Source organism: Haemaphysalis longicornis, unplaced genomic scaffold (assembly GCF_048455015.1).
Source record: "Haemaphysalis longicornis isolate Haplotype H1 unplaced genomic scaffold, Haemaphysalis longicornis Haplotype H1 scaffold_3, whole genome shotgun sequence".
Classification (NCBI taxonomy): Eukaryota; Metazoa; Arthropoda; class Arachnida; order Ixodida; family Ixodidae; genus Haemaphysalis; species Haemaphysalis longicornis.
Genome location: NW_027526335.1, coordinates 18,794,601 through 18,817,126, shown reverse-complemented (window position 1 = coordinate 18,817,126; position 22,526 = coordinate 18,794,601). Strand labels below are relative to the sequence as shown.

Sequence of the window (22,526 nt, the reverse complement as noted above, 5' to 3'; positions counted from 1 at the left end):
AAGGCATTCGCACTTCAGTTGGTTTCCCCACAAAACGCCAGTCAAACGACGTGGAACGCCGCTTGGTTGCAGCTAATTTGCAGCTAATTGCAGCTAATGCCTGTTGGATATACTTGCAAACACACTACCACCCTGCATCTAACAGTATGCGTACATAACAACTAAGCATGGAAACCAAATTTCCCCCGTAAAGAAATTACACAAGTGCAAGGAAACAACATTGGCACCAAATGCTTGCCCACCCGTCCCACCTTGGGGCAGCCCTGCCGACGCCTGGGCGTCCGTGCTGTCCGCAATCCTGCTGAACGGGTTGAAGGCCCCCACGGCTGCAGGCCCCTTGACCTTCAGGGGGTGGCCACCCTGTTTCCGCCGGATGTGGAAGCGGTACTGCTCGATGCTTCTCCGCAGACGGTCTTCCAGGCTGCCCATGTGCCCTGCAGGGGAAGTTGCAGCACTGTTTCCTGCTAAGGCTGCGGGGGCCATGCCAATGGGCGTGCTAAAACAAAGGCTGTACAAGGGAAGACCTCCCCCGGTCCCTTGGTTTCAGCCACTTTATGGTTAAGGTACAGATATGAGGAAAAAATGCTCCATAAATGTGAATTTACAGACAGGCACGTGACATAGCTTCGGGGTTACATGTTGAACACTATGGTACTGCACTTAGTGTTAAAAACTGCTTCTTTCGCGGAGTGCTGTGCGTGCTTGAGCCCATATTCTAGCACTGGCACTACTGTCCCTCACCTAACTCCTGTTTCCAATAGCTCCCCCCGTTCAAGAACAAAGCCGAAGCTGAATCTGTAGTTTACATGAGCTTACGCAAAATTCTGTCACACATTGACCTGCAAGCAAAATCAGCCAGAACACAAACTTGTCGGACGACTTTGTCCACCGTGTGTGCCTGTCACTGGCGACCATTTTCCAACCCACACTCGCAGTTTGCATGTGTCTGGTAATTGGCTCAGATGAAATAACTTTTTGACGAGCAAATACAGCTATAGTTTTTCAACCACCAAAAGGCACAATGAATTGCAGTTTTCGGAAAGATGTCATTACTGCATACAACTGACTGGTTGAACAATTTGCAAGCATTGTGCACCACTCCCACCAAGCTACACACACATCCCCACAACTCCTTACCCAGCCAAATAGAGATAACAGGCGGCGCCCACCTTTGTAGCGCACGTCAAAGATGACCACCTTGGCCTGCTTGTTGTCAAGCCCTCCACCGACCGCCCCGGCGGCTGCACCGTCGGCCACTGGGGCAGCGGCCACCCTGTTCCAGGCCGCCACCTCCGCATCGTAGTCTTCCTCGCATGCGCACGTTCGGCAGCAGCCACACTCCTCGCAGCCAGAGTCTCCTGAACCACAGCCACACTCCCTGCAGGTGCCACAAGGAGGGGGGCCACACCCGCTTTCAAAAGGCAATCGATGAAGGTACGGAATGCAGGCGCTCATAACGGGCTTGGCAAAGACTCAAAACTCAATTGGTAAAACTAAGTGTCACTGGATATCCTGGTCAGTTATGCACCATTACAGCAACCCAGCTGTAGTACAAGGCCACCGATATTGTTTTGTGTCACCACAAATGCATTTAAAGTGACTTTGGAAGCTCCCAACAAGACTATGTGGATTTAAAAGTTACGATTCCTCATAGGGCCAAGCAACTTCAGCAACTACGTATGACTGTGCATCGTAATACACACACGTGATTGTAAAGGCCGATCCACACGACGGACCGAGTCCGCGGTCCGATCGGTCACGTGATGCCGCGTCACGGCCCGCCGCGGTCCGATGCAGCGCCGAGAGCATCCACACGGCGGACCGCCGTAGCAGACGACAGAGCGGTCCAACCAGCAACACTCTCCACCACAGTGCTTCCAACCAGAGGAACTCGCGAACCCATACGAACGGCTCGCGCCCACGCCGCACATGTTTTATGTGTATTTTGCGCTTGGTTTCGCGGTTCCGCGCGCATTTTGGAGCAGTTGAAATGAAAACAGAATGCAAGCGTCGTTTGGCCGCTATGGCGTTAGCTTTGTACGTTGATGAAGAAGACTACCCTGCGCCTAAAAGGTCGTGCTGGGTTAAAAAGTGGATGTGTCGAAAAGAGCTGGGACTGCGGAACCAAGTTGTGGCGTGCGGAATCGAACGCATCCACACGGCGGGCCGGCTGAGCAGACCGGGAATGGCCGACCGTCTGAACACGCAAGCTGGAAGGTTGAACACAGGCGCCGTTTGGCCGCGAAAACATGTTGTAACGCACAAGCCTGCACGAAACGTTTCATCCCTACAGTAACAGCCACCTCCGTGCCAGCCGGGTGGGCGCGCTCACGCAGCCGCCGGCGTCGTTCGCACGAAGGCGACACTACGAGCGGCGACGCCGGGGTGATGCGGGCTGCATACGGCTCGTCACCGCTCGCTGGAACCGAACGCTTCCCGTAAATTGAGGTCCACATGCGTGAAACAAAGTGATAATGATGGCTAGCATTGCACTAGTATGAGTCGTAGGACTCGCTAGTAAAAGCGCGGATGAAGTATGCATCGCGATTGTAAGCCTAGCCCGCCGGCTATCCCAGCGGGGGTGATTGACAGGCTCCTTCGAGCGCTTCGAAACAGCCGCGCTGCCTGCGCCATTCTCTATTGGCGCAACTGGACCCGGCTCCGCCCACGCGGCGCGGGAGCTGTCAGACCACACTGATTGATGTCGCAGTCCGCCGTCGAGACCGCGGACCGAAAAGCCTCGGCGAATAGTTGGACCGCGAGGGCCGCGGTCCTGCGCGGTCCACTGACGCTCCGCGCGAACTGGTGACGTCCTATTACGTGATACGCGGACCGCGGTCCAAATAATCGTTTTGGTCCGCCGTGTGGATCGGCCTTAACCGACACACCATGTCTCCTCTGTTGCCCCAGCGAGTTTTAGTCCAATGGAAGAAACAGATGGTAAAGGTTGTGAAGTAAGTGCACGTTTGCACTTCTTGGGAGCTTTATCATGGGCCTCCTTTACACTGTTCCCATTGAATGATCCAAACACTTACCACTATACTTATTCAACATGGCAGAGGTGCTCTGTCAGGCACAATGCTCAGAAAAAAACTAGTTTGAAACATGTAGATGATCAAGGACAAATGCCAAGGCACATGTCACATGCCAAGGCACCCAGCCCAAAAACCTTCAATCACAAAGCCAATGCCACATTCCTACAAAAGATAAGCCACACCGCTTGACATACAAGGGAAAAACTTGACGTACACAGACCACACACACACACACAAGCGATGGGCTATTACAAAGATTACAGGCATTTGGTACATGTTTTGCCAAGACGCACACATTGATTCCCACAGAAACAACCATTTTTTGTGCACATTTCTGAGCCACAGAAAATTGTCGGAAACAACCACCAGCTCTGTCATCTCGTGCACCACCACCTATGTACTTCTTGAGCCTGTTAAATGCACACCAAGTGCATCCCTACATGGAACCGACTGGCCCCAGTCCTGGTGCACCCCCACCCCCAATGAGAGGAAGAGGAAGCGAGTGCTCACTGGCCCGGCTCCCGGCCGATGGGCCTGCGGTTGGCAATGCAGGCGGCCCCGTAGCCCGTGCACTCGCCGCAGGCCATGCACACCATGCAGTGGTCGTACTTCCAGCGGTGCCTGCCCGGGGGGCACATGATCTCCTGCTCCTCAGACTCCAGCTCCTCATCCTCCTCCTCCCCTGCTCCTGCTCCTCCCCCCACCGCCGCCGCTGCCGCATGCTGGGCGGCCTTGTTGCTGGCCCTCGGCACCAGGCTCGCTGGCCCAGCCACCATCAGGGCCATCGGGTGCACCGTGCCTGCAGGTTCACACTCACGTCTCAGGATTTCACATTCTGAAATGATTCATTAAAAAGACTGTGCTGTTTCGATGGCAATTATACTAGCTTTACTGCGAACGTCAAACATAATCGAGGTATTCAAGGAAATGAATGAAGCACTGGCGACTCCCCAGATGCTTTCCAGCGATTGTTCCATGACATCACAGAATGTCGTTTGTACAAATAGGCAGCCACCGCCAAGAAACACGACTGGGCAATTGAAGTGGGGCCTTTGGCTACATTTGATTGTATTGCCTGAATGCAAACACGCAGTTAAAACACTGACAACTGTTCTTAGTGCTGACCCAAAATATCCACTCTGTAACAATGGGGCACTTCGATTTATAGTCTCAGACTCACTGCGGATCGTCCGCAGATAGTATGCAGGTAGTCCGAGGATTCCTCGAAGCCATAGGGATACATGGAAAAATCAAACGCCGGACTACTTCTCGGGGAGTCCACAGTGAGTCTGAGACTAAATCGAAGATCCCCAATATGTCACTGCTGCCTATATTACGTCACTGTGGTGCAAAATTTGAATGGTTTTCAATTATTCTTCCGTTTTTTTTTTTTTGCGCCTTTTGTAGCTGGAATGCAGCTCACCTAAGTTACCAAAAGTGAGCTCTTTCACTTGTTGTATTTTGTCTTTATGGCCCCTTTTAAGGGGGCACATGGGTCTTTGATCAAAAAGTTTATTTTTCTTTATTCGAAAGATTTCGTGTTTTATAGTGCTCCTAGCGCTTGTTCGGCAGCAAGTGATGCCGTATTTACTGAAAAATTAATCAATTTAGGTTAAACTTTTGATTCTCCCACCAAATCGTGCGTTTTCGGGACGTCAGCAATGAAGTCATAAGCGTGCGTATACAAACGAACTTGCACTGCGTGATTCGGCTGCAGTGCTGCTTGCCGTCAGTCTTCCCAAATGACGCTACCATACTCATGCACGGCCCGTTGTCTGCCGTTGCTTTGTTTTTTGACCGTATTTGCACATGGCTTGTTTTTGTTACTGCAGAAAGTCATCACTTCGTGAAACATGGAATATCCTCGACAAACAGCGTCACGTAAGACAACGTCGCTTGTGCCAATCGGCCAGTGTGTGTAAGACAACTTGAAAGCGGCGGACTTCTGTGCAGCTAAAACAAGCATAGTGCGCACAGTACCAACAACAGTACGCATCGGCACTCCTATGTTTATGTGTGCTTTCATAACTTCCACTGTTTATCCCCTCATTCTTACTGCTATAAAAAGAATGTGCCCTAAATTTAAGCGCAAATAGCTCGTTCGGCAAGCTTATAGGCTCTGCCTAATTTGTGTTTGCTTTTGCCACCCTCCGCCAATCACAGGGCTGGCTGGTATGACATCATAGGTTCTGTTGCGGGAAATGAGCTATTGGGTCGCGTGGCCATTCTCTTTCTTCCTAATTATATAGCTTATTTGAGCGAAGTGTGCGTTAAGAGTGGTGTCAGTATGATTCTAATGAGGCAAATCTTCAATCTCTCAAATGAACCAAACTTGTGTTTTGTCTTGATGGCCCCTTTAAAGGCAGCTCCTTTAGAACTGAAGTCCCAGTCCTCAGATCTTATTGCAAGTATACCATTCTGGCTACACACCAGCTGTGCCCCTTCTTACGTTGGAAACAAATGCTGACTTGGCAACTCTATCCCGATTACGTGAAAATTAGTCTTTTGCAAAGCTGAGATAACAAACGCTATCTAAGAAACATAGTACCCACAAATGGACACTAAGGCAGGTACAATGTGAAAACATCAGTTCAAATAGAAATTCAGGGAAGATGCACACACCTGCACATTAAGTCCATGCCTCAACAGCGAGCTAAAGATACCGTTTCAAATTTTATCATGTGCTCGTTTTGCAGTCCAACCAATAGCTGTAAGTCTGTGCATAGTTCCTACTCCTTGAGCATCCAGGAAAAGGCTTCTTACTATTACTATTGTAGACTGCCACTATCCTGCTACCATTGTTTCATTCCGCATGCCCTGTGGAAGTTTCCCAGAGGTTGGCCTCCCATGTCTAGTCCACGTTCCGCAGCAAAAAAAGCTTTTTAGGCCACTGGCCAAACAGTAGGGGGTTCAGCCTGTCGGTTAATGCGCAAATTTGATTTGCCCGTAGTGAAATTAACAGCACATGAAAATGTTCGGCAAACTAAGCAGGCTTTCCGGCTGTATCTCAGTGGAAAACCCTACGCAATCATGCCACACTGTAATGTCGGGGGCTCGTATCAGAGACCACAGCATCCTCGGCTGATGGCTCTTTCTTAAACCCCCTTTCGCACGTGATCACCAGCTACAAGCACAGAGTCAGAGCCCATCTTGGGGGGCTTGATAAGTGGGTGTGCAGACAGTGCACAGCTTGCGAGCCACAAGTTGTACTGATATAGCCCCAATATTGTCCCTCACCCAGATGAATATTCACAGGTATCTTCCAGAATCAAATAAACAAGAACATGGAGAAGCTGTGTCAATCTTAAGCAAAGGGAAAGTGTAAATATTTTGCAGGGATCCTAAAAGTAACAAAAGACAAATATTCAAAACACATAATTTTTATTTTTTTTATATTTAATCCAATTCAGAGCACACTTTTACCATTAGAAATATATTCAGTTTTCAAATATTAAAAAATTGCGAATATCGTCACAAGTCACAGTTGACATTCCTAAAAAGTTGCACATTTCTAGTTTCCACATTTCTACAAAGACCTTTGCGCAGGACTCCACACAAGTTTATGTGAACTAATGACACATTACCCAGCCAGCCTGGCATCCCCTAATAGCCAGCCTAGCCTCTACACTTCAGATCATCGACTAGACTGCCAGCAGCTGAAAGAGCACAGGTTCTTGAAAACTAGAAAATCATATTTTCCTTTCAGACAGGAACACAAAGTGATAACTAAGCACTTCGCAACCAACCTCTCGCTCTTATGACAATGCAGGCATGGGATCACAGAGGAACTTTTTAGAAATGCCGAGAGCAGGGGAAGGGTCACATTTAGTCTTTTTCAAAAGTAGCTAAGCCAAAGCTTAGTACTATGGGAAAAGCACTTATTGAATAGGGGAAAATTTTGTTCTTGCATTTCCCACACGTACATTCCCGTAACGCAGAGGGAGGGTAAAAGGTATGGGTTTAGAAGAAGCCTTCCCAATGGTGCAAGCTAAGAGAGCCGCATCTCCTAGCCAAAAGGAACGCTTTTGGCCAGTTAGCCTCTTCAGGACAAAGAGTAGAAACCAGAAGGGCTCGGAAAACTTCTTACCGTCCTTGCTTGACGATGGGTATGCCGCAAACTCCCGGCCGCACTGGCCTCGGTGGTTGATGCCAAAGGTGTACACCTGGCCCTCGGTGGTCAGGGCCACCACATGGGCTTTGCCCAGGGACACCTGGCTCACTGCCACGTCCTTCAGGTCTGTCACCAGCCCTGCCACAACAACAACAACAGTCCCGCATTTTGCTCCGGCCAACCAGCTTGCAAACCAGCTCAATTCGCCTCAGCTGTCATTATCCACACAACAGTCTAACTCAGGCAAGTGAGGCACACGTAAATAACCACGACCGACACCTCAACATTTTCACGAGCCTCATGTATAAATAGTTTGCTTTCAAAATTACATAAACTGATTTTACAGATGCAGCTAAGTCTGCTGACTTTCACTAATGTGCTGTTTGAGAATAGTATGTGTGAACTAGACAGCCGAACACAGCACTGTTCTTATCCCGTCATTTATATGACTATGCCCTGTTTATATAAAAGAACAAAGGTTGACAATTTTTATTTTTAGCCGGGTGTTTTCTTTTTTTAACACAGAATAGATCAGCCTGAATACACGTGATAAGTATGTGCCTGAAATGCCTAAAACATCTGTAACTGCTTGTATAAGACAACACAATTCGATCCCACGTCACTCCTACTCAGCTCAGCCCAGCAACATTCAATTTGCTTGTACAGCTCATTTCAACTTGCTGGTTGAGGGAATAAAGAAAAAGAAAAGCCCCTGATGCAACCCCATGTGCTCCATTTCTTTCCATATAGTTTATATGGAGGAGGCTACCAGCAAACAACACTACAATTAGAGCCAGACATGAACCAAACCAAGCACAGCTAATAAAAGTTGACAAGGCAAATTGAACCCCCAAAAGTGTCTGGCCAATGCAGAATATAATACTGCAAGGTTGCAGCAAGTGATAAGAACAAAAAAAAAAAGGAATATACAGAGGACATGCATGCAGACGCGCACGCACCCGTATTGTGGTCAGCGTGACTGCTGTCCTTGCCAAAGAGGAAGAGCTCCCCGTTGCGGGTGACCAAGGCGCTGGTGCCGTTATTGCAGGCCGATGCCACCACGCAGTGGCCCTCCATCTTGAACATCTTCTTGGGCTTCACGGGTTTGGGCTGGCGCCTGCCCTTGCCTGGAAGAGGAGCAGGTCCCCGGCTGAGGCAAGCCCGGCGTCAGGGGTCCACAAGGCGTGAATGCCCAAGACCAGCCCCCACTGTGACTCACCGGCCTCCCCGTCCTCCCCCCGGCGAGCCAGCCCCACGAAGAAGGCGGCCCCATTGTCAGAGACGAGCAGCGCGTGCATGCCGTCGTGGCCCACGGAGCAGTCGGCCATCTTGGGGCACTTGGTAATGGGCAGCTCGGCCCACTTGCCCGCCGCCACCCCCGCTCTGCTTGATGCCCAGGCTCTGGGCCTTGCCCGTATACAAGATCTGCACGGGAAGGGTAAGGGGTGGGGGGACAGCACGTGCGCACGCTCCTCCTTCTGAACGGGGCTCAGCTATGCCACAACGGCCAAAGGAGATAAGCAAGCACTCTTGGCAAGCAGTCTCTGCACATTCTCAACAAGGCATGCAACATGGAAGATTTTCAAATGCACCGCATTCCTACACAAACTATCGCAAGCTTTTTTGTCCTTGTGGTATCGAAGAAAAGAAGGAATGAGTCTACCAACAACTCAAGTCTTTGCACATCAATGTTTTTCCACAAAAATTTAATGAAAGTGTATACAATAACACAATGTTCATAACATTCATTTCTCACTCCACACATCTCTGGATTTAAGCGCCACCTCATGCCTGTAATACCTGTGCTACACGGCAGTTTCAAAGGCCTTCCGAAGGCCTTCGAGCCAATTGCCTATCGAGTGCCCTATTATAAATGCATAGGGCGAACTTGTGGGCGAGCGTTCAATTGTCAATTGAAAGTCGCCGTGTAGGACAGGTATAAGACATTTCCCATTTCAACTGCACTCAATGAAGACATCTAACCTTTAGCTTTTTGCACATCATTTGCTCAAATAGGTAAGGCAATCGCTAGTTATTTCATGTGTCCATGGATTATCATGGTAAACATGCTCTCCTCCATATCATTCAGGCCCACATTTTCCATGTTGTGCAAATGAGGAACAAAACCGTGAAAAGCAATAAAAAGGAATCTGGCAAAGCTCTAATGTAAAGACCGCATAAAAGATCACTATATGTAAAGCCATTAGCAGAGAACGGCTGCACGCAAGAAAATAATTTGATGCAGGGGAGGATCGGGATGCTTATTTGAAGGTCCCAAAATACAATTTGAAGCAATATAGCATTGGGGTGGAGACAAATAACTTTAACCACCAGCCCCGTGAGACCTCTAGCATTATAAGTGTTTCTTTTTTCAGTCCTCTACTCCATGAAAAAGGATTCAAACCTTTCCTGAAGCAGTTCTGACAAGGGCAAAATCTTTGCCAGTGGTGATGAACACAGGTTCCTCTTCACACCCCAGGTCTGTCAAAAAAAAAAAAAGAAAAAACATGCCCGAATGGGAAAACCACAAAATAAGGTTGATCAAGAGAGCAATGTTCTTGTCACTGCAGTGGCCACAGCTGCCATGAATGATCAATTCAAGCATCAGGCCCAGGACAGCCAATGCTGTTTGATGATTAGGGACACATGCTGCAATGCGCAAGCAAATCTCCACCCTTCAGAAAAAAAAGAACTCACCAAGCAGGCGATCTTCTGCCTCTTCCTGAAAGACACCCGATCCAAAGATCTCTACGCACTTGCGAGCCAGCTTCAGGTTCAGTTCGAATGAGCAGGTCATTGGCGATGCCAATGGACGAAAGGTACGGATCACAAAGCCATCCTGAAAGTGAGACACACAAGGCTTTCACCAAAACGCACACTGTCTGCTCAAAGTTTCTGAAGCCTTTTGAAACCTACAAACACAAAAGCAGCTACAACACACGTGATGCGTGCCAGCCTTAGGTACCAGGAAGCAAAGTAACAGCACTGTAACCTTACCACACTTATTGCATCACACTTCCCTGTCATGGACTTAGCTCACATTTAAGTACGCTCCCAGTTAGTTTTACCTACGTGGCATTTAACACACACGGCCATACCGAGTTTTATACATTGACAACCACTAAGTAAGCTCTCCTTAAACAAACGTATACACTGTTTAAATAAACAATTTCTGATGGCTGCATACAGTGGCCAGTTTTGCAAAGCTGCCCACACATCATGCACTCATATAAGGGGAGGGAAGCAATTTTTTTAGTAGAAAAAAAAAAAGGAAGAGTAAGCAACTTTGTACACATTAATAGCAAGAAACTTTGCTAGTACAAGCCCGTTGTAACACTAGACCGAAGAGGAACTAGTTGTACGATTGAAAGCAATCTTTCTCCTCCAGAATTTTCATCTTTGCACTAAGCATAAAACGAACAAAAAGCCTACCACCCCCCTATGCACATGCACCAGTGGAAATTTGGCAAAACAATAGCACACCCTGATCACACAATTATACATTTATCTTTTCTTGTCAGCTTAACGATAAAGGCTCGAGTATGTTGCATTGCATCCTTAATGCATACAAAACTTAGTGTTCAAATAACTTTTTTAAATCCAGCCTACTGTTTAGCAAGCAGCTAATATTAACGGCAAGGAAACCCACTGCAGTCTTTATAATTCTGCAGTGATTAAAAGAGTGAAAGGCTAAAGTGGTCCCACGTGCGACAGCATTGGCAGGGATAGCATTGAGTCCTCGCAAATAAGGTGGGATGCCATGCTGGAAAAGAACTCTGCCAAACAGCAGTAAAGGAACAGGAGGACCTTCACTGCACAGCTCCTCAAGGGCATCCCCACCACGCAATCCAATCACACAAGGGCCAAATGTGAAGGGGCAGCCGTCGTGGGAAAAGCATCTTTAATCAAGCATACAAGATGATGCAGTGCGGGATCGATGAAGACAGGGTGCCTGGTTAAACCACAAAATTGCAAGCATCCGCCTCTGCACCGAGACCACACAAGAGAGAAGAAAACTGAGCACTTACGTCCCGCATGGACGTTATCAGGCCAAGAAACTCTCCATCACTGAAGTACACACTCTGGCCTGAATCTGAAATAGGTTGGGACACATAAGATACGTTAACAAGACACTGGTGCACAGAGCTAGACTCTTGTCATATGCTGGCAAACTGCCGGTCAAAAACACCAGCAGGCACTTGTAGCTTACAAAGCCACGCTTGAATGGCACGCTACACCTAATTGTTGCAACAGCATTAAATACATGCATCCTTAACACACAACCGCAGTTTCCTTCCATTACTGATCACTATTTTAGAGTGCATTCAATATGTCCTCCCAGAGAGGACAACCTGCATGCGCCTCACTTGAGCCCCCAAAGCCAAAACTTTTTGTACTCCTCTAGTTCCTTTGGCTGGGTTTAAAAGATATGTTCAAAGCATAAATACATCCCACTCACTGAAGATTATGTGCAAATGGTGCACTCCATTTATCATGCTATTGACAAAGCTATTGCACCACTGCGTAAGGGACACCATTTACACTGCAGTGATGTCTCATATTTACGGTGTCCTTCACCTACTTGTACATTCTACCGTGCTTTTTTTCCCCCTTTTTCTTTGACTCCCCACGGTCAATCACAAAGACGCTTTTGTATACACAAATAAGAAAATTTCTTTTGGGTAAACTTGCAACACTAATGCTGCAAGCCTGAACTGCCCAAATCATGCTAATTTGACAGGCACCGTCAACCACACTGCAAATATATTTCTCACTAAAACTGGAGGCACAATACCTTGCTAACTGGGCCTTCACATCACAGGCTCAATTAAAGCAGTTCAACCAACCAGCAAAGACTATGTGAATCGCTTGTTTTACCAATAATATATACGAATGCTAAATAACCAGTTGCCATAAGCACTAAGCAAACACTCAAATGAACAAATTTTACATTCTAGTCCATTACGGGGAGCAAAATCTCAAATCACGAACAGTCAGCAGGATATGAAGTGAACAAATTTATAAATCTGAATCCCCATTTAACTAAATAGCAGTTTAATTTGGGTACATTTAGAAAATACCATCCCAGCACTCTACCGTAAAAGGTCATGCTACTGTTTCTGCTTCACTCAAAAAGATATGAAAACTTGTGCAGTTAGCTTTATATAAGAGAGTCTGCCTTTCATTCACTACATGCTGATTGCACAACATGACGTAAACCTTGACATAAAAGGCGCACATACCTTCATCAAAGGTGACCACCCCCTCCACTCGAAGTGTGTGCTTGTCTACTTTCAAAAATTCGTTAATGCGGCCTAAGGAATGGTGGATGTAGAGGTAATCCTGTGTGGAGAAAAAAAGAAAAAGCAAACCCAGCAAACCCAGCAAACTTGCTTAGAAGAGCACACAGCAAGTGAGCACAAATAACCTGACATGAATTCTACAGTCCTCATCCAAGAGCTAAAAGAGAAGCAGCATGTCTGGACTTTTGCTCCAGTATTACATGTGCAGCCTTCTATAGTAAATATTCAGCCTTGTAGTTGTACTTCCATGCTGTTCAATGGTGTAGCAAGATGCTTACAAGTGCATTGAAGTTCAAATGCTGCCTGCCTTCTCAGGACTGTGAACAGATGTACTGCTCTAATTCTGCAATCTCAGCAAAACCAAACGTCTATTTCACCAAAACCTTGTGGGGATCCTCTCGATCCCCTTTTCCTCTTCCCGCGAGCACAGCCCTAAGCCATGCATCGCGCGCGCGTTCACCTGCGAGATACTGCCAGCGGGCAAGAACTGCCCCGCCACCGCTCCTCCTCATCCAGGAGCTTTCCTCCTTTCCCCAGCGCCTTTGATGCACGCCGAGCGCACTTCACGGGGGGTGGCTGATAAGCACCAAGAGAAGGGACCATGAGGGAGACACAGGTCTTTCGCCCCCTCGTCGCTGCTCATTCAGGATGGGGCTTTTGACCCCACACGGATGCACTGGTAGGCCTATTAGGCCTACTTCGCTGGTGTCCCTCATGCCGCCCTCAGACACTGCGCCCATTTAGGCCGGGCCCTGAGGTCCAATGTAGGTACAGTGTAGTTTTTAACCCTGTCGCGGCGATCAATATGCGCTGTACTGCTCGGCCAATAAATCTCCTGGTTCGTCATGGCCCTTTGGAGCCTGTCGTTGCTTTTTTTGGTGAGTCTAACCCGCAGTGGCGCCCCTTTGGGACGCAGCGAACTCTGGGGCATTTTGGGGGTGTAGTTTTGAACCCCCCTTATCTCTAAACCTGACAAAAAATTTAGAGAGCAAGACTGTATTAATAGAAAAAGAAAGCTGACCATGCTGTAACATAGTCTGTCCAAAATTCTTTTAATAAGATATTTACTCTTTATTTATAAAATAAAAATGTGTTCTTTAGAGGTATGTGAATATTAAAAAAAATTCGAATACAGAAGAAAATACAATTGCAAGAAGGCACTTGTTGCAGCGCTTAGAAGTGAAGAAGAAGAAGCACTCGGGCAGGACCGACAAGAAGGAAGACGAAAAGGAGGAAACGGAACAGAGGTGGCAAGTTGGAGGCAGGAGGAACGTGGCTCTCGGCGAGTTCTCTGCTGGACGCAAATGCCCAGGAGACTCAGAGCCGAGCCACATTTCCCCCCTGGCCTTGTAGACTGCCAACGCCATCTCAGTGGTATCCTCACCACAGCCCTCTTCCGTGACCGGCGAGCACAGAGGCAACAGCGTTGCGTCATCACATGATATCCCTCACTTAGGGCAGCTCTCTCAGCCACGACAGCACCAACGACCCTCGTGCCGGGCCAGAGCACGGAAGGCGTCGTACTCGCCCGTGAGCCCTAACTGTTTTGTGCGCAGGACTGCTCTTATAGGACAGTAACTTCTAGATTAGGTTTAATATTTATTTGTGATTTTTGTCTTCCCAATTTGTCCTGTCAATATACGCTGTGCTTGTCCTAAGCCTACAGCCTCGTCCTTCTCCACCGGGTCAGATCTACACCTCCTCGTCATAAAAACAATCTGCCTCACAACAATATTCAATAGCATATTCGAAAACCTCAATATTTCGAAGTTTAGAAATGCAAATAGACAGCAGTTTTACTAAACTAATGAAACTATGCCTAGTTAAAAAAAACGAGAAATCCCTGCTAAAAATGAATGCAAAATATATTATTCGCAACAAGTTAGACCCAGAAGGTAATGCACTTTGGGCACATAAGAAGTGCTCATAAAAGCACTTTTTCTAGGAGAAGAAGCGCTTCTATAAGCGTTTCTTATCCCATTGGCATTAGGCCAACTTCCTCTAGCCCTTCAGCCGCAAGCAGCCAGTGCATTGCAGGTAAGCCTTTTGCTGCTACAGAACCCCAATGGTTCTCCCTTTAAGGGGGGACACCCCTCTTAAAACTATTTCTTTTAATTTTTAAGTAAACTCTGTGAAACTTGTCAGTCTTGCTGCTTTCCCTCCACTGATTTCAAATATGGCATTATTTTTTTAGTTGGTCAATTAGGTCCCGGGATAATTAGAGGTAATTAACCATTTTTGTAGGAACAATAGACAAAACTGTGTTGGTAAGAAAACTGTAATCTTTACATTTTCCAACAGTATGAACCCTGGTGAGTGCAATAAGGCTATCAGTTTTTTATGCGTCGCTTGGAACTAATTTTACAGCTTATTAAACTTCAGTGTTTGAAGTTGGCACTCAAAATGGCTCCTTGCCAGTGTTGCCACCAAGGTTTAATGAGCTGTAAAATTAGTTCCAAGCGATGTATCAAAAAACTGATTGTCTTATTGCACTCACCAGTGTTCATGGTGTTGGAAAATGTAAAGATTAAAGTTTTCTTACCAACACAGTTTTGTCTATTGTTCCTCCAAAAATGGTTAATTACCTGTAATTATCTCGGGACCTAATTGACCAACAAAAAAAATAATGTCATATTTAGAATCAGTGGAGAAAAAGCAACAAGTCTGACAAGTTTCACAGAGTTTACTCAAAAATTAAAAAAGTTTTTTTAAGAGCAGTGTCCCCCCTTAACATCCGGACGCGCCCAAGCAGCCTCGGTCAACACCCTTTTGACAGGAAAGCCCAGCTGCACACTGCCACGCTGCCCAGTTGGCCCATCACGTGGTGTGTAAAGCGGATAATGTTTAGACTCTGTTTTATCTGCTTTCACAGTTCAGTAGACGCACGACTCTTGCTCATAGTTGAAAATGAAACTGATTCTGGAACAGCCGATACTGCTCCAACCATTAGGTTTGTCTTCCAAGCATTACAAATAGGATTAAAATAGGGGCGCACATCACAAATCAATGGTAATCAATTGAAAGAGGGGCGGTAAGAAAAGAGCAAAACCTAAACCTCTTCACCGGTGCATTTGCTCAAACTTTTTCCCGTGGTGTATAATAAAAAAAATAGGATCCGTTCAATGTACTTTACTGCATGGAGAGAATGTTTTGTAGTAGTTGTTAACGTGGTAGTAGGTATTGCAAATCCACTTGATAGACTTGTCAAATTAATTTGTTGAAATCCCAAATTTTTCAACTGTCGCAATTATTTCCGTAATTATTTGAAAATAACCACTTCTGTCCACTGCGATTACATGCTACCTTAGTAATGGAACTACCGAGGGTCCCGTTTCAGCCTAATGGCTTTGGGACCCTCATCTGTATATACGCATGTATGTAAAATTTTTTTGTGAATTGAATAAACCTTTGAAACCTTTGATATATGTTCGCTTTTTTTTTTTTAACTGAATACATTTCTAGGCTCCCATATATGTGCATGTGACAAAATCTCTGTCGTGTGCTTCCCCAGCTGCTTTACTTGAATCCCACTAAGCAGACGAAACTGACCAAAAATAAACCTCTTCAGCAAGCTACCACTGCTGCTTCGCTCCACGGGAGGGTAATGAAGATGCACTGAGCCAGAAGCCACGCCACACTCCCAGCCAGTTCCACTGGTTTGCAGCCCAAACAGCCTTAGTAGTCCACAAGGCAAAGTCTAGACTGTGCCCCGCCTCATCTTGTTGTTAGTGAAATGAACCCCCAACAACCTCTTCTGTGCGCTGTGAATGGCGAGGCCAGCATGTAAACTCACCTGTACAACTCCAATCCACCCTGTTCCATCCAGCTGTTGACTAGCAACGAGCTCCCCCTGGGGAACAAAGGAAATGGAAGTCAAGCAGAGAACACAGTGGAGGCTCAGGAATCTAATTATACACACTTCGGCCAGCACATCTCATTTGGACCTCAGCAACAATGTGACAAATCCTGACACCTGCACCCCATACGTCACACAGCCCTTTAGTTTGATCCTGCCAACTGAATTTTTCAGAGCCAATCAGCTTGACTCTTTACAGTAATAGCCCTTGCGCCTTCTTTCTGTGCTACACAAACTGGCAGGCTCAACTAACGACGCTCAGTGAACGGCCAACTGCACTCAAATTTCACCTGGGCCAAATTTACTTTGAACGTACAGTATGTATCACCAAACCAACTGGGACATGAGTGGTTGCCCCGTGAAATGCATGGTTCATTAATTAGAAGCGTTTCAAATAGCTCCGCCATAGGCGACGGTGCACCTGCCAGCAGGTTGTGCAGACAGCCATGAAGCGGAAGTCATCGCGGCCGGTCCTGCGCTTTTTCCTGTGGCCAGCCAGGAGAACCGGTTGAACCCGCCGCGGTGGCTCAGTGGCTAAGGCGTTGCGCTGCTGAGCACGAGGTCGCGGGTTTGATTGCTGGCTGCCGCGGCCGCTTTTCTGATGCAGGCAAAAAGCAAAAACGCCCGTGTGTACGAGATTTTGGCGCACGTTAAAGATCCCCAGCTGGTCAAACTTATTACAGAGCCCTCCACTACGGCGCACCTCATCGCCTGCGTTGCGTCGGTGCGTTAAACCCTACAATCAACCAATCAAGAACCGGTTGAGCTTCGCTGGGAGCTTCTCCTAGGACTGCGGCGAGGGCGAAGTGTTGAGCGCAGGTTTGCTCCAGCCAGCGGGCCACATTGCAACACTCGCTCACCGGCTGGAACGTCACTTCAGCCTGGCCGTAATGGCTGCGCTCTCCTGATTCAAAATTTCCAATTTTTGATGGTCATTTGCACCGTGGATATGCGTACACAGCTGTCATATTTGGTATCTCGCCGTCTTTTTAGGCAGACTCCAGTGAAAGCTTGTCAATGCGAACTTCGCGGGGACGCTCAACAAGTTCGAATTAAACCGAATTCGAACTAACAAAATTCATTGAAAAAACAGCAAGAATTGAGATCGGGTTGCTTGAAATCACTTGAAACATTTACTGACTTTTTGTTTCTGTTCCTCGAACGCAATAGCCATGGCTTTGTTCTCCAACGCACGAACATAAAGGAAAGCACCCTCTCCCCCTCCTCGAAGCTACAAAATAGGCGGGCGACTCCCATAGCCTCCACAAGTTGCGTAGCTAAGGGCTGCGTCGGCGCCCGAGTAAGCCAGCACCGGCACAAAGATGAACAAACATCTGCGCACACAAAGGACACCAACACATGGAGGCTACAGAGATATCCGAAACGAAGCAGCACACGACGCGAAAGAAGAGCACGGTGATGCCAAACATCCGGGCCCTGCGCCAACTGAGCGCTTGCGCTATCTATTGTTACACCAAGAAAGCTTGCAGCGTCAGTATGAAATACATGAACACGGCGACGCCCAGTTAGAATTATCGATAGAGAAGCCGATGCGTGCGGGAATTAACAAGTTGGTTTACCCATAGTCACCTATGTATGAAGACCAGACCATGACAGTCAGTTTGAATTAGCCCAAAAGTTCAAATCAATGAGGTGCAAATTAATGAGCTTTAATTGTATACAGAAATAAAGTTTTCAAGAGGTTGAAGTTTTGAGTGCAGTTGGCCCTTAAAGTCGATTTTAAGTATAGGGCGCACTGCAGAGGGCTAGGTAAAGACCATGAAACCATTCCAAGCAGTCACTACGTCATCATAGTTGTTGTCGGCCAGTCAACATTAAAGAAAGCGTTTGTAATATAAACCAAAGAAAGGAAGCTCTCACCTTGACAGTCCCACCGAACCCAGATCCCAGCTTGTACAAAACACCTTGTCTGAACAGGTAGAGGAACTTTCCATCGGAAGTGATTGTGCAGTGACTTTGAAGCGTGTGTTTTGCTGAAAGCACAGCAGAACAAACAATCACGAGAGATCTCAGACAAGACCAGTGGCGTACTCAGAAAAGGGGGAGGGGAAATGACGATACCAGTAGCTCTTTCTATCATCAAATACTGGAGCTTCAATGCCTGCTCTAAGCACAACAATCTGTTGCGATATACCTATCAATTTAAAAAATTATGCGACTATCTGGAGCAGATCAGTTCTAGATATGCAAGCCTGCCTAATTTTATTCGCTTGCATCACAAAGCAGGCCCAAATGGATCTTGCTTGTTGTCTTTACTGTGTGTGCATCAGACCGGGCATAAATTCTTGCTTTCAGATCTCTTTTGGCATTCTTTTGCACTCTATCGCAGAGTCGTACCCTAAAGACCTTCCACACGCTCCACGGCTCTTTCCCACAGCGCAGTGTCGCTCCACTTTTTTTCTTTGTGCGCCCATCTTTCTCTCCCCGTATGCGCACGCCATTGCTAATCAAAGAGTTAGTGCACATACATACACACAACCAACCAACCGTGCAGCAAGCCACGCATCACAACTCCACTGCGCCACCCCAGTCCACAGGTGTGGCACGTGCTGGCATGCCCTGGCCTCTTCCTTTCCCACTGTACTATTATTAGGTCTCCTCCTTTCGGAACTCCCGCTGCGCTATCCTTCTCCCACGTCCGTTTGCTTTTGCTTCAGAGCACAAGCACAGTGTTGAGACACTCCTGAGGTTTGCAATGCTTTTCAGGCGATAACTTCTTGTTGTTAATCACTGAAGTGCTTGTGCACTAGAAAGCCTTCGTGTTCAGCCTACACGTCTTAAGCCAAGCACCTAACAATGCCCACTAGCCTTATTTAGCAAAAAACCCGCTTTCCAGCACTGCAATGACAACAGTGTCATGCAATGCAAGGGTGCAACGCAGCGCGAGTGTCACCGAAGGCAGTAGAAAATCTGTGTTGAGGCTCACCAAGACGGGAAGACTTGGGCAGGTGCAGCGGGAAGGTGCCACAGTGAGCGGACTTGGGGATGCCGTGGGACAGCCAGTCGGGACGCTGGACTTTCCCCAGCAGCACAGCTTGGACGCTCTTTTGCAGCGCTATCAGGATGCTGGGCATCTGAAAGAGTTCACCGGGACAATGCAAGGCATTTCCAACTGAATCACCAACGTCACATACAAAAGGGTCCTTAAACTAGAGCCAAACCAAGCTATTTTCTGATGTTAATGACCTTCTTTATTGGTAGTAACTCAGTAATTGGACTCCTGGTCAATAGAAACCTCAGTACAACATGCCAAACTGGCAAGACAGTGCACATTCATATCTGAAGAACCAGTGCATGAAACCATATACAAGGACAAACACTGCACTGCTAGAACATTGTAGCTCTGCAAGATTATTATTCTCCACCTTCCAAATAAAACAGCATAAAAAAATGGAAAAACTAAAGGAGCTGAAATAATTTTGTTCTAAGAAAGATATGAAAAAGGGCACAACTTCCCAGAATTGGCAGTGTGCTTCTTCAGGCAAAGCCAAAGTTAGCTCAAATTACTTTCCCCAACAAAGTTGGCAGCTAGCTCCTACCGCCTTTACGTGCCAAACCGCTTCCTCGAGAATAATTAAAACATCCAGATTACCTTACTTGCACAGTCACCCAAAAACATATCTCACAAGCAAGAACAAATGGGTCATAGTTCTGTGCAGAATACAGTCAAGCCCACATACAACGGCCCCACTTAAAACGAACTTCCGCTTATAACGAACAAAACGCGGGTGACCGTCAAAGTATACCTTATTTCAACGGCATAAAATCCCGCGTACAACGAACATCTTTGAGCCCTGCCGATCGGTTACAGCGAACGGCCGGTGCCGCGATGTGGGTTGAAATGACAGTTTCTGCCCAGCTCTGCCAGCGCAAGTCGCTTTTGCGAACCTCCTCTCAGGCAAACCGGGCGAACGGAGAAGTTATTTCAAGCTATGCGATAGCGTGACATCTATAACGTGGATGAAACTCCGTTATTTTACCAGATGTTGCCGGATAAAACGCACGCCATGAAAGGCGATACACGCACTTGTGGGAAGCATACCAAAGTGCGCGTCACAGCACTTCTGTGCGCTAACATAAAGGGCAGCGACGGGCGCGTGCCCTTCGTCATCCAAAAATCGAAGAAGCCGCCCTGCTTCTTCGCGAAGTGGTGGGTGACGCGCGATTTATTCGCCGAGTGGCTGAGCGAGTTTGAACGTGACATGCAGAGGCAAAGCAGGCGCGGGGCCACAACCTCGGCTGAAACGATTTCGTTTGTGCCGATAACGATGCTGACACTGCGGAACCGTGCACGGACGAGGGCATCGTTAATGAAGTGCGGGGCAAGAGCGATGCGGATGACAACGAAACTTCTGAGCCTGCGCCAATAAGAGCGCCTGTTGCAATGGGCTATATAGAGGACCTTAAACAACTTGTTTACACCAAGGGCCTTGGCGAAGATCACGCGGCTGCTCTAAATAAACTGGAGACCGCCCTCATCAAGTCTGCACCGCAGTAACAAACAGCCATCACGGTTTTGTTTCCGAAAAAATAAATTGTTTTGACTTCTTATTTTTTTTTACTGTGGTCCATTTACTACGAACTTCGGGATATAACAAACGGAGGCCGCGTGACGCTCAAGTTCGTTATAAGAGGGCACGACTGTAGTTAACTTTCCGTAGAGTATAGATCAGTAATTCTCAGCCATGAGCCCGCCGAATACCCCTTTGGGCTTGCGAAAGTGATGGGAGACCCCACGATGAAATTAATGTCAAACCATTTTCATTTGCAACATATGTGGCCCACAACCTTATTCGATGCCCACTATTTGTGTCTTAATTTTATGACGATGCACATCCTAATGTTGAACAATTTGCTCTTGAATAGTCTTTTGAACACCCATATGCATTAATGTTAATCAGTTTGCCCTTGATTAGTCTTTGAGCGTCCATATGCTGCCTGTTCTGTGTCTTTTTTTTTTTCTCTTTCATAGCTGGCGGGTTGTGCAAAAAGGAGACGTTAAACCATGTGTTACGCGGAGAAACTTAGTGTACATGTCACGCGGCGAAGCCACCTTTACGCATTCCCAGCAAGTTCTGGCAAAATGGAGGAGAAAAGGGCGAAGGCGAAGGTGGGGGAATGCGTTGCAGGAGACTTCGCAGACCCCTCGAATGCTTTCACGGACTTTCTTGGGTCCACGGACCCCCACCTGAGAACCACTGGTCTAGATGGGTAAGTAAAAACCAAAATCCTTTGAAAAGCAGTGCAGACAGGCCAGTGACTTTGCGCAAGCCTCACAAGTTCCAGGTCGGACAACAAGCATTCCAGTTCCAGCACCGCCCCCTTCATTCGCCGCCACAGAAAACCGAGACGTACCGGAATCTCCTCCGTAGCTAAACTCTGTGGACTCATGAGCAGAGCAGCGGCGGCGCCGAGCGTCTTGGACGTGTCCCCGCTCGTCACCACCAGACTGAGCAGGCAGGCACAGGCGTTCGATGTCAGCTGCGACAGCACTTCGCCACTACTGGAGGGACCCGAGTGTGCAGGCACGGACGTGGTGCTGGTGGCAATGTCCAGCAGCAGGGCAAACATCTTGTCTGCAAATCGGGAGGGGGGGGAAGAGATAAACACATTACGCTGTTATTACCGTATTTTCGCGCCTATAACCCGCACCAAAAATTCAAAAGTTTCAGGGGTGAAGTAGAGGTGCGGATTATATGCGATGTATTTCCTTTGGTGCAGCTTCGCTGCAATGCGCCTTGGGCCGTGACACAACACCCCTACAGCAGTAATAGCGACTAAGCCACTGCTACTCCATCGACAGTGCTTATTTTGCACACACAGCTCAACAATATACAAACCTGAAAAATGTATGCGGCAAATCATCTAGCTATACATAGTCAGCTAGGCAAGTTCTTTTGCATAAACAAATGTGTAACGTTGCTTGAGTGGTAGATTTGGTCCATCCTCTTATGTATAAAATATGCGGGCATACGTGGGGATAACTTTTTTTATTCGTCGACAGAAAGTGGGGTTGCAGGTTATATGCAGGGGTGGGTTATACGTGCGAAAATATGGTAACTGCCTCTGCCAACGCACACAAGCCACACCTGAGCTCAGCATCAAAGGCAGCGAACCGGTTCAGTCACTGTACCTGTCCTTTGTAGCTAATACAATACGAATAGAATGAAAAGACAAGTTGCAAAGGCCAAGTGCTTGCT

General features: G+C 47.3%; 1 protein-coding gene across 1 annotated transcript in view; it reads right to left on the bottom strand.

The window, feature by feature from the left end:
• The window catches only part of Hiw (MYC binding protein highwire), a 145,993-nt gene that overhangs the window by 114,102 nt on the left and 9,365 nt on the right, over nt 1-22,526 (bottom strand). Inside the window, 15 exon segments of the mRNA XM_077702493.1 lie at nt 252-434; nt 1,170-1,378; nt 3,546-3,834; nt 7,123-7,284; nt 8,106-8,273; nt 8,366-8,523; nt 8,525-8,571; nt 9,551-9,627; nt 9,844-9,985; nt 11,175-11,239; nt 12,390-12,489; nt 16,243-16,299; nt 18,187-18,299; nt 19,253-19,400; nt 21,682-21,902. Coding sequence (XP_077558619.1) covers nt 252-434; nt 1,170-1,378; nt 3,546-3,834; nt 7,123-7,284; nt 8,106-8,273; nt 8,366-8,523; nt 8,525-8,571; nt 9,551-9,627; nt 9,844-9,985; nt 11,175-11,239; nt 12,390-12,489; nt 16,243-16,299; nt 18,187-18,299; nt 19,253-19,400; nt 21,682-21,902 — 2,139 coding nt within the window.